Here is a 12,702-nt window from a genome sequence, read left to right on the forward strand (position 1 = left end):
CCTTAGTGTGCTCATTCTCTCTCTGCCTCTTTCTCTCAAATAAATAAATAAACTATATTTAATTTTTTTGTTTTTACTTGTTTATTTGGGGGGGGGACAGATAGAGAAAAAGAATGGGCACACCAGGCCTTTAGCCACTGAAAACAAACTCCAAACACATGCTCCACTTTGTGCATCTGGCTTCTGTGGATCCTGGGGAATCGAACCCGGGTCCTTTGGCTTTGCAGGCAAGTGCCTTAACTGCTAAGCCATCTCTCCAGCCCAAATAAAATATATATTTTTAAACTGATAAGAAGTCCCTGCAAGCTCTATGGCTGGCCAGCCAGGCCAAATATACTAACTGGTGCTATGATGACATATCTATTATGGGGAATACCAACTGAGTTCCATGCCTGGTATTGAAAACCTAATCAAAAACATATGGATTGACAGGTATAAGCCCTATGAGGAAAACTATTACTGTTATTTGGCTAACTGGATATTTTATGTCCACCAAAGTGCCCTCTAAATTCTTATGTTTATGCCCTCATATTAATGCTACTAACACTTTTGGTTAGAGAAACGTCTCTTTTCAGATGGTGGTAACCACTGGAGTGACTCAAAACTCACCAAAGTGCTGAGAAGAAGTGACAGTGGAGTGTTCATCACTAAGTGAGACATCTCTATCACACCTTCCAAGGCTCGCAGGCCATTATGGAAGAGGTGACAGAAAGAACGTGAGAGCCATAGGAAGGGGAGGAATGTTACAATACTGTCTTCCAGACACAAAGTAGCCATGGTATTTAAGACCCTGCAGTGGCTGACTCTACCTACATAAGACCTGTGTAACAGGAGAGGAAAAATGATGACTTCACACTAGAAAAGAGTCTAGTTGGAAAGAAGAAGGGACTCACTGGAGGGAAAGGGAGGTTTGGGAGAGGTTATGGCCTATTGTATATATGTTGGAGTTTGGCAATAGAAAGCTTAAAAAAGTCATCAGTTATAAAATAAAAAGTCAATAAATAAGAAAAATGGTTAGAACTGATACAGCAGAAGAAAAGAGGCCACAGGGAGAGGGAAGCTGAAATGCCCTGATGCCTCCCGAGCCCCAGTACACTAGACTCCACTGTACTGTTCAGCCCTGACTGACACTGCATGTGGCGACTGCTTACAGAGCAAAGCAGAAAGAACTTAGGAAACATATCCAAAAATGCTTATAAGCCTGCAATTAATATCTGGCAATGGATATTAATGGGGCGATGGGTAGGGATATATCATTATTTCTGTTTAGATACATTTTCAGCAGCATTCCTCAACCTTTAGGTCATTTAGCACCTTAAAAATCCCATGTCTTTTCTGCTAGGAAAATATTCTTTTTTATACTTTCCAAATACCCCAAATGCAGAACTCTGTATGTCTCTTGACATTTTCACCCTGTGCTTACTCCTTCCTCAAAATGGAAAATAATCACTACCATTAGATTTAGATTTTTTTTCCTTATCAAATGGTTTTCAAATTTTGAGCCTTCGTTTATAACATAATTTAAAACACAAGAGGACATTAAGATAAGAGAAGAATGTGAACCACAGACATGCAAATACACACACAGTGCACAAGAGCCCTTCAGCCTAGGTCGCAGTATGCTGAATTTAGGCTCGTATTTATTTTATTTCCCTGACCTTTGTTCTTGTTCTCATTATGATCTCGTTGTAAGTTTTTCCAAAAAGCCACTTTAAATTCTTGGTGAAATGAAGTGGGAAAACTGAAATGTTTTAATGCTATGGTAATAGCTGACACATGAGCATACAATATTAACATTCTGCCACGCTAACAACCGTTCACTAGTATGTTTTTCTTATTACCTTCTATGAAGTCATTTTCATTAAACATCAGTTTCTCTCCGAGGGGGCCATCCTCATCATCCTGTTCGTCGTCTTCATCAGGATTATTGATTACCTCCAGGCCAGCTTCAATAACTTCTACCAATTCATCTCGTTTATCTTTTCTAACTGGCTTTTCTTCCGGATGGCGAGTGAGACCCATTTCCAGCTGAAAGACTTTCATGAGGGTAAAGCTTTCAAAGGGAATGACTCCATACTCACTGGGAAGTTTGGCTCCTACGCTAACCTCAGCTTTGTCAATCTGGGAATGAAGAAACTCAAGAAGATCGCTGGGGGCTTGCTCCTTGTGGACTTGGGGGCCAAGGCCATTGGCCCCTGGGTGCTTTCTCTCTTGCAGGGCTCTCATCTTCTCACTCATTTCCTGGAGCTCCTGCTTCAGCTGGGCAATCTGGCGTTTCAGACTGCTCGCTCTGGTTTGGTAATGTTCTTCTTGCTCCTGCAGGAGGGCTTGGTAATACTCTTTACCGTAATTTTCTCTAACGATGCCGGGAAGAGATGCATTCCCATCGGTCTGGGGGGCACATTCCAGAAGGTACATGAACAGCACCAAACTGCAGAGCAAAGCCAGGCCCAATAGTAGCCAGTGGGTCCGGGTGTGAAGCACTGATCCTCTTCTAGGCATTATTATTAGTGTGTATTTGCCTAATAAAATGAGCTCGTGGCTTGTTCATACCTTTAGCGTAAAGTTACCCAAAGTTAAAGACAAAATTAGGATTTTCATAAAAGGTACCAAAATGAATTCTGCTGTAGTTTATAATTTTTATTTCTTCAGTAGTCATGACTACTTGCAGAAGTGAGAAATTAAGTTTACTTCCTATATCGTTACCATGACATCCACACTAACGGAACCTGATCTATCCATTATAAGGGTGGTGACTTTCCTGGAAAAAAAAAAATCAGAACCGATCAGAATTTTGTTTCTTCAAGTACATCAAATTTCTGGCCCCTTCAATAAGCCTAGTTACATGCAGTGTATCATGAGAAGGGCATAGTATAATTTAGAATACTTGGTAACTACTTTTAAATATTCTTTATATTTATTTATTTTATTTGAAAGAGAGAGAGAGAGAGAAGCAGATAATGAGTGTACCAAGCCCTCTAGCCATAACAAATAAACTCCAGATGCATGTGCTACCTTGTGCATCTGGCTTATGTGGGTACTGGGGAATTGAACCTGGGTCCTTAGGTTCTGCAATCAAGTGCCTTAACCAGCAAGCCATATCTCCAACCTGGTAATTACATTTAAGTGGTAAGTATACACACACCTATCACTTCCCAAGTCAAAGAAACATTAAAACTATGTTGGGTAAAATTATGTTCAATGTGTTACATAGATACTAAAATTGGCTCAGTGTGTGTATGTGTGTGTGTGTGGTGTGGTGTGTGATGCCTGTGTGTGTGCCTGTGCCCTGTGCACACAGCACACATTGGGTGTCTTTTTTTAATTGCTGTCCACAAGTTTTCTTGAGCCAGAGTCTCTTACTGAACCCAGAGCTGCCATTTTTATTTCAGACTTGCTGACCAGCAAGTTTTAGCAATTCTCTGGGTCTCTGCTCCCTACAGTTCTTGGGTTATAGATGTGCACAGTTGTTTACATGGGTCCTGGGGAATTGAATTCAGGGAGAAATAGGCCCTTTTGGGCCCTCATGCATATATCACCCATGCTCTTACTTGCTAAGCCATCTCTCCAGCCCAATTTCAATTATTTTTAAGTTATATCACTCATAACCCTTTACTAATACAATATTTCAATTAATGCATCATTTTCCAACTAAGGAAAATAACACTTGGGAATTGAATGTCTATAAATTATTTTTATTAAACAATAATGGTTTATTGGTGAGATAGTTTTTCCTAGTTTAATAAATTAAAATAAGGTACCTTATTAATTTTCATTGCTCATTTCAACAAACCTAGGGGGCTGGGGGGCAATCTCAAATAGTCACCGACATCTGGAAAACACATTAAGAAAACATTTTCACATCCAAAGTCCTCTGGTAGATTATTTGAGCATTAGATCACAGAATTCTTTCCACTGTATTACACAGCAACAGATTTCTGACAAGTCTGCAAAGCTTGGAGTCAACAGAAAGAAAACACATGAATAATTCAATCATGTTTATCTGCCAAGATAAATTTATAAATTTATAAAACTACAAGATACCTTTCATGCTACAACCAGTTGTGTGAGCTTTTCCATGTCTGTTTCTAAACTAAGGATTATTACCTTTAGAGACAGAAAAGGTTAAATTTAGGAGCGGGGAGGCAGGAAGGCCTCTGCTGCAAATAGAGCTTCCATTTTGACAACGTTTTTGAGGATGACGTGATTGACAGTGGACATTTCACACTGATGCGTTCTCCAGTGCAGCAGAAGCAGTGGATGAACAGTAGAAACGTGAGCCCGAGATACTTTCTTACAAAAACCTAGATGGGGCTGGGAAGATGGCTCGGTGGTTTAAAGTGCTTGTGTGCTAGCTGACAGCTGAAGTTCAATCTCTGGAAATCATATAAAAGCAGACATAAGTAGCACATGCATCTGTAATTCCAGTTCACCTAAGGGACGTGGAGGTGGAACCAAGAGAATCCTGACGTTGGGTGTGGGGGGAGGGGAGTACAGCTAGTCTGGTGTTCACAACAGCAAACAACGAGAGGGGCTGCCTCAAACAAGGTGGAAGGTGAGGAGCCACACCTGATCTCTACACATGTGCATAAGCCTCCTCCTCACCACACACACCACCAAAAAAAAAAAAAAAAAAAAAAAAAAAGGCCTGGGTGCCTTCTATGGAAAATTCTGCATTTTGTGTACGTTTTGTGGCACATTTGCGTTAAAATGTAGGGAAGAATAAAATTTCTTATGCCTAGTAGAATACAAATAATGGACCTAACTCCCCTAAGAAATTTATTACTTTAGTAAACCAAATGATAAATATTCTGAAAAATTTAATTCACTGCAAGTACCTTTTACTATGATAATATCATTCTTACTGACTATAAATCTTGTTTAAGTGATATAGAAAAATAGGAAAAAAATTGTTTTAAAAATAGAATTTAATTTTAAAATGAGGCAAAGATAATATTAGTTCTGAATATTATGTCTCAAAACCATACTCATTTTAAAATATTTTTATTTTTATTTATTTGACAGAAAGAAAGAGGTGGGGGGTTGAGGGAGGGAGGAAGACATACACGCAGAGAATGGGCACACCAAGCCTCCAGCTACTGCAAACAAACTCCAGACACATGTGCCCCCCATCAAAACCATAATCTTTAACAAAAGAAAGCACTTGTGGGCCAGAGGGATGGCTTAGCAGTAAAGGCACTTGTCTGCAAAGCCAAAGGACCCAGGTTCAACTCCCCAGGACCCACATAAGCCAGATGCACAAGGAGGTGCATGCATCTGGAGTTCGTTTGCAGTGGCTGAGGGCCTCAGCGCACCCATTCTGTCTGTCTGTCTCTCTCTCCCCCTGCCTATTTCTGTATCTCGCTTTCTCTCAAATAAATAAAAAAATTAAAATATTTTTAAAAAGAAAGCGCTTGGATGTCATACTGAAAAGATATATTTAGAAGTATCTTTTGTAAGTTCTCACTAGCCTACTTGTTAAAGAAAAAAGTCCAAAATTGAACATATGGAGATATAATCTTTCATAAATTATTAATAAAGATAACACACTTGACCATATTATATTCAAATGGTTTTGAAGTGAAATGATCATAAAACAGCATATAATCTAAGTACCACTCCCTTTTATTAACAGGGTACTTCATGGTCCTTTCCTTCATGCAGAGAATGTATTTTAAACTATGGTTGACTACTAAAGATTTACTTAAAAAAAATTCCATTTGTTCTTTTCTCTATTCTTTATTTGTAAGCAGAGAGAGATAAAAGAGAAACAGACAGTGAATGGGCTCACCAGGGCCTCTACCCCTGCAAATAAACTCCAGATATATGCGCCACTTTATGTACCTGGTTTTTATGAGGGTATTGAGGAATCAAACCCAGGTTATTAGGCTTTGCAGGCAAGCACCTGCAAAGCTATCTTTATAGTCCCCAAATTTACCTTTTTTTTTTTTGTTTGGTTTTCTAAGGTAGGGTCTCACTCTAGCCCAGGTTGACCTAGAAGTCACTATGTAGTCTCAGGGTGGCCTCGAACTCACGGCAATCCTCCTACCTCTGCTCTCCCAGTGCTGGGATTAAAGGCATGTGCCCCCACGCCTGGCTAAGATTTACTTTTAATGAAAGAGAAAATACCAGGTTTAGTAATCAGTGTTGCACTGTGATTATGCATGTGCGTGCACAATGAGATCTCTCTATAAAATGTATTTATAATAGTTTGTGATTCAAAAATTCTGAAAGACACTAGTTTAACACCTACGTTTTACATCCCTACAATCCTTTTAGGACAGTGGTGACACCAGCTCAGAAATGAAGATTTAAATAGGGTTATATACACTAAGTGGGGAGCATTAAAGCTAAGGTGGTCTATCTCTCCCTTTAATAAAAACAGAGGTGATGGGAAGTTTTACATGTGATTTAATATTACAGTTGACTATTTTCCACTGAAATGAACACTAATTATCTTAGCATGCAAATATTAGTTGCATAGCTCTGTGGTAGTAGGAAAAATAAGACATCTCAATTAAAATCTTTACTTGCCTAGTTCCTACAAGGACCTCTTTGGCCACATACTAGGAGACTAGATTACAGCGGCTCTACCACGTTAGGAGTATTCAGGGTACTGGGTCGCAGCTCAGCGGTACAGTACTTGCCGAGCAAGTATGAAGCCCTGGAGTCGACTCGTAGCACCACAAGGCAAAAAACAAAACGAAACTCACACAGCTGTGGGCACACCTTGGCCTGCAGCGTCCTATGCAACGTGCATGTATCTGGTAAGGTCTGTCACAGCTTAGTTATTCCCACCAACCTTTTAAACACAAGCAAATAATACAGTGTTTGGGGAGAGAAAGGGATAATGTGGCAATAGGAAAATGAGCTATCAAAGGTATGCAAGACAAAAATCAAAGACCTCACAGTTGGAAGAAATTTCAGAAGCCATCAATTCTAATTCAAAAACAGACTAAGAGACTTCATCCATAGATGGAGTAACAGGGACTAAAACACCACCAAACTAACAGACCACAAAAACCAAACACACCCGTGCCCTAAACTGGACACAATAGTTTTAGGATCTTGACTACCAGGTTATAAAGACTAGTGATCCCTGGGGAACTGAGAAACAACTGACTTCCCAACTTACGAACCAGTCTCTGGGCTATAACCCGGGGTGTGGGGGGAGTCTAAACAGAGCAGCACACTTCCAAGCTCACAAAATGAAGCTGACAGGCTGAGAAGACCAAGGCAATGAAGGTTTCAAAGGATGCAACACCAGAAAACAACTCCCAGAGACCCCAAGAGGACACCCTTTGGGTGTTGTGCAGAGCACGGATCAGTGTCGGCTTATAAGGAAGCAGGCTGAAGACAGCACTATATTAAAAAGCACAGGACACAGAAGCCAGTAATCATCAGACAGGACCAGGAATAGTATATATTGCTGCCAGACAAATTGGAAAAACCTCAGAATTCACGGGGCAGTGGGTTGTTAGAAAAGACTTGCCTCAAAAGTTGGAAATAATTAGCTCTAAATATGAGTATGGTCCTGCCAACAAATTTGAAAGGATCACATTGTTTCTAAGCAACAACATAAGCTTCAAGAATATTTACGGGACTATAAAACATCTAGTAAACAACAAAATAGAATTCATAGTATCTGACATAGAAATAAAAATTGTGCTAGGTACAGTGGCATATGCTTATAATCCCAGCACTTTGGGGACACAGGCAGGAGGATCAAGAGTTCAAGGTCAACTTCAGCTACATAGCAAGTCTGAGGCAAGGCCTAGGCTATAGGAGAACCCATCTCAGAAAAAAAATTGCCAGCTATAATTAAAAACATCCTTGCTTAAGACTGACCTAGGCTTGACAAAGATGTGAGAATTCACAAACGTGCACTGAAGCAGTTATTACTATTCTATTTTAAAAGCATGCTCACACTCAAAAACTAAATAGAATCACTGAAGGAGGATAAAAATTAAACTTCAGGGATGAAAAAGTCCATCCCTGACACGAGAAACACACTACCTGGGATTGGCAGTATGCATTAGTCACTTTTCTGACCACCATGACAGAACACCTGACCATAACGACATAAGGAAGGTTTATTTTGGTTCTCAGAGACACTGTGGTCATGGTGACAGGAGAAGCATGGTAGCAGGAGCGGTTCCACCCATGGTGACAAGCACGAGGCAGCAGTTGTCCACGTGGCCTGTACCAGTAAAGCTAGACCAGAACTAGGGATGGGTATAACTCAAAAGCCCAACCCCATCCTCTTAGCCAGGCTCTTTCTCCTAAGAGCTCCAGTCTTCAAAACAGCACATAAGCTTTGGACTGAGAGTTCAAACTATGAGCCTGGGGGCAGAGAGGAGCATTTGAGATTCAAACCATGACAATAGCTTAGCTATTCCAGAAGAAAACTGTAGTGAATTAAAGATAAAGTAATAGAAATGGAGAAAATGTAGATCCGCAATGAAGACAAGTCATCGTAATTGGAATTCTTTTTTTTTTTTTTTTTTTTTTTGGTTTTTTTGAGGTATGGTCTCACTCTGGTACAGGCTGACCTGGAATTAACTCTAGTCTCAGGGTGGCCTTGAACTCACGGTGATCCTCCTACCTCTGCCTCCCTCCCGAGTGTGAGTGCTGGGATTAAAGGCATGTGCCACCATGCCCAGAGTAATTGGAATTCTTACTGAGGGAGAGGGATTCCGAGGCATATTTAAAGAAATAGGGCTGAGAAGTTTCGAATGTGATGAAAACTGCAGACACAGAGCTCTAAGAAGAAAAAAAAAAAAAAAAACCTCACATAGAGGAAACAAGGGTCTGGAAGACAGCTCACTCAATAAAGTGTATGCCTTGCAAGTAGGAGGAACCCCAGTTCCACCTCCAGAACCCATGTGCAAAAGTGGGGCACGGTGGTATTCTAGCAGCGGGGAGGTGGAGACTGGCTCACTGGCCAGCTGGTCTAGCCTAAGTGATAAGGGGAGGGTCATGGACAACATTCCTGAGGAACCCAAGGTTATCCTGTGGCCTACACACACACACACACACACACACACACACACACGCATGTACAATCACACACAAACCTTTTAAAGAAGGAAAGAAAACAAGGCACATCATAATCAACCTACTTGAACTCAATGATAAAGACATGGGTACTTTTTGGTTTAGTTTTCTCTTTTGAGACAGGGTCTTATTATGTAGCCAAGGCTGGCTAGGAATTTTCTATGTAGCCCAGGTTGACCTGAAACTCATGACCTTCCTGCTTCAACCTCCCAAGTGATGAGATAATTGGCATGCACCATGTACCACCATACCCTGATCGATGGGCACTTTTAGAGTACAGCACCACTGTCATATACTGTCTCATTCTAAATGAGAAGTCTAATTGGAAGTCTGATTTCTATTCTTTTATAATCTTGGCATCTACTAAGAGTTGGCAGAGAAGGAGAGTGGACAAAAGGAGCTATTAGCATAAGTAACTTGTCTTTCCACGAGCTCTCCAGGAAAGTGTATTTCCTGACCCTCCTCATCACAGAGAAACAGAGGGAATCAAAACCAGCCCATCAGGCTTGGTTCTCAAGTGCCTTTAACAGCTGAGCCATCTCTTTAGCCCTATTTCTGCTCTTTCAACTCACCTCTAGTACTCCTGTCAGAAATACACTGGTTCTTCCAAATTGACTTTTCATATCATAGCTATTCCTTCCTGTCTTCCACATTTCAGTATTTAAGAACTTACTGCTCCTTTTTGTAGTAGCCTATGTGTTCATTAGGCAGAGGACACCCCCCAAATTTGAGGGTGCTAATATTCAAATATTTAGTTTTTTTCAACCCCATTACTTCTTGTGTTTGCTCAGTCTGGAACTTTCCTTACACACTATTGCTTTCCCACAAATGGCTTGTGAGTGATGTCTGTTCTCTGTTCATATAGCATCTCTGACACGTACAAATGCACTAGCATCCCATAGTACCAAAACAAACTCACATTTGAAACTAACCCTATAATTCCATTTTATACCTTACCTAGTATAACAATAATGTAAATTAGTTATCTTGAAATCCCATGATTCTTCAACCCATTTTAGTTGTATCCTTTTCGAGTTTCACTTCCCCTAACAACCACTACTTCATTTCCCCTAACAACCACAATCTTGAGGAACACAGTTCTTACCTAACTGTTACACCAAACTTTTGAGTCAGATCTGAACCAGCTCTAACTGACTTGTCTAACAGACAAATAATGTCAGTCTGGGAGAAGGCTGTTACAGATGTGCAAATACAAAGCTAGTAACATGGTAATGAATCATGTGACCCCGAACTCATAATACTTGTACTTTTGCCAACCTTTACTGTTACATTAGTTAAGAGAGTCTGTTACAGTTGTTAATAGGAGGACTTCAAGTATGTTAAATAATCTTAAGCCTATCTTATGAACTGGTCATTCTACAGTTGACAGAATGTATCCACATATTCACCAAGATGTTTACAAGAGTGTTTATAGTATTCTTAATAGTCCAAATAAATAATACACAAAAAATAAACACAAATGTTCATGAACAGAAGAGCAATCATATAACACAATGTAATATTACATAGCAATAAAAAGAACTACCAGCACCACACCATGATATGAATAAATGATATCACAAGCAATTTACTGAGCACACTCTCATGAAGCTCAAAACAGATAAAACTAATAGCTGACGAGAGAAGTCAGAATACAGAGAAGCAGGACTATAACTGACATGAAATCTTCTGCAGATACAATTTAAAGTTATGTAGCAGTGAAGTAAATGAGGTAATAACTATGTACAATTAATTGACCTATACGGTTAACATTCATGCATTTGGCTTCATAGGTATATTATAACTCATCAAAAAGTTAAGGGAAAAAAAGATAACTTGTAAATCCTTTGGAATTAAAATTGTGTGCTTAGCTCCAAATTCTCTAAGCCACACATATTGGAAAACCAACATTCTTTTTGCATTCTTTTAGTCACATGAACATTTCTTTTATTTTTTTTTTTTTAAAAATTTTTTTGTTTATTATTTTTATTTATTTATTTGAGAGTGACAGACAGAGAAAGAGGCAGGTAGACAGAGAGAGAGAGAATGGGCACGCCAGGGCCTCCAGCCACTGCAAATGAACTTCAGATGCGTGCGCCCCCTTATGCATCTGGCTAACGTGGGTCTTGGGGAGTTGAGCCTCGAACCGTGGTCCTTAGGCTTCACAGGCAAGCGCTTAACCGCTAAGCCATATCTCCAGCCCCGAACATTTCTTTTAAATATTTTATTTATTAGAGAGAGCAAAAGAGGCAGATAGAGAGAGAAGAGGCATGCCAGGGTCTCCAGCCACTGCAAACGAACTCCAGACACACACCGCCACCATGTTCATCTGGCTGACATGGGTTCTGGGGAATTGAACCTGGGTCCTTAGGCTTCGCAGGCAAGTGCCTTAACTGCTAAGCCATCTCTCCAGCCCTTTTAAAACAATATATAGTTGAGAGACAGAGGAGGGAGAGAGGGAGAGGGAGGGAGGGAGGGAGAGAGAGAGAGATAGAGAGAATGGGCGTGCTAGGGCCTCCAGCCACTCCAAATAAACTCCAGACACACACACCCCCTTGTGCATCTGGCATTCGTGGGTCCTGGGGAATTGAACATGGGTCCTTTGGTTTTGCAAGCAAGTGCCTTAACCGCTAAGCCATCTCTCCAGCAGCCTCCCCACCCCCGCCCCGCCCCATGAACATTTTAAATGAGTAATAAATACAAACTGTTCATGCACATTCCGTCATCAAACACTGGCTTCTCACTTTCAAGATCGAAGGCATTCTTTTAATATAGCATGAGACGGTCATGGTGAATGCCAGCAGAAGTCAAGGCCCCTGGAGCCTTCAGTGACAGTGAACTGTCAAAAGCCTGCAATGCCCTTCACCAGCGGGCTGAAAAGCACACCTTCAGGCTTCATGAACCAGGGCTCAAAGGGAAAAGTTTCGGATGGATCATCAATTGTCACGCTGTCGACGCCGGCACGCACACACACACACACACACACACACACACACACACACACACACACACGCACGCACGCACCAGGAGCCCACGGTGTCCAGGGTAGGAAGCCGGGCACGGAGGGTCGGCAGGGCTCGTGCCCGAGGAGAACCCCCCCCTCCCGCGAGGCTGCGCGTGCGCGTGCTCGGGACGTGCGCGCTGACGGCGCCCGCGCGGCCGAGGGAGGGCGGCACTCACCGCGCGGCCTTCCGTCGGCCAGTCCGTCCGTCCGCAGCCTCGCCCCGGGGCCGACAGCGGGTACACTCGGCAGCCAGCGCGCCCCGTAACCAACGCCCCCCCACCCCCACACACACACACCCCGACCCGGCCCTCCCGGGCGCGCCGCCGCGCCCACACCCGCCACTTCCGGCGCGCGCGAGGAAATGAGGCCGCGGTGGAGGAGCGCGCCGCCCACGGCCGCAGGCCACGCCCACACCGGGACGGCCACGCCCACAGCGCGATGGCCCCGCCCACCCCACCTCCTAGGGCTGAGGACCGCTGGAAACCCAGGCGTGGGTGCTGGCGCCAGTGCAAGCATCTGCTGGGCTTGCAGCAATGCCCCTGGGCTGTCTTTGCTGGCGACAAACCCTGTGAGATCTCTGATGGGACTTAACGGATGGAGGTGCACCAAGACCCTGCTTCGGGAACCCTAAATGGGAGCCC

The 12,702-nt window shown here is 42.3% G+C and overlaps 1 protein-coding gene across 6 annotated transcripts in view; it reads right to left on the reverse strand.

The window, feature by feature from the left end:
• Csgalnact2 (chondroitin sulfate N-acetylgalactosaminyltransferase 2) overlaps positions 1-12,343 on the reverse strand; it is a 31,114-nt gene extending 18,771 nt beyond the window's left edge. For 2 of the 6 annotated variants that reach the window (XM_045137575.1, XM_045137570.1), the window contains exons 1-3: positions 12,238-12,343; positions 3,762-3,832; positions 1,842-2,761 (exon numbers count right to left, since the gene is read on the reverse strand). In XM_045137575.1, coding sequence (XP_044993510.1) covers positions 1,842-2,502 — 661 coding nt within the window. In that variant the 5' untranslated portion in view covers positions 2,503-2,761; positions 3,762-3,832; positions 12,238-12,343. Of the gene's footprint in view, positions 1-1,841; positions 2,762-3,015; positions 3,035-3,761; positions 3,833-11,801; positions 12,005-12,081; positions 12,129-12,237 lie in introns of those variants that run through there. The other 4 variants (XM_045137571.1, XM_045137572.1, XM_045137573.1 and 1 more) reach the window with 4 other exon arrangements.
• Positions 12,344-12,702: the final 359 nt, after the last annotated feature.

Source organism: Jaculus jaculus, chromosome 18 (assembly GCF_020740685.1).
Source record: "Jaculus jaculus isolate mJacJac1 chromosome 18, mJacJac1.mat.Y.cur, whole genome shotgun sequence".
Classification (NCBI taxonomy): Eukaryota; Metazoa; Chordata; class Mammalia; order Rodentia; family Dipodidae; genus Jaculus; species Jaculus jaculus.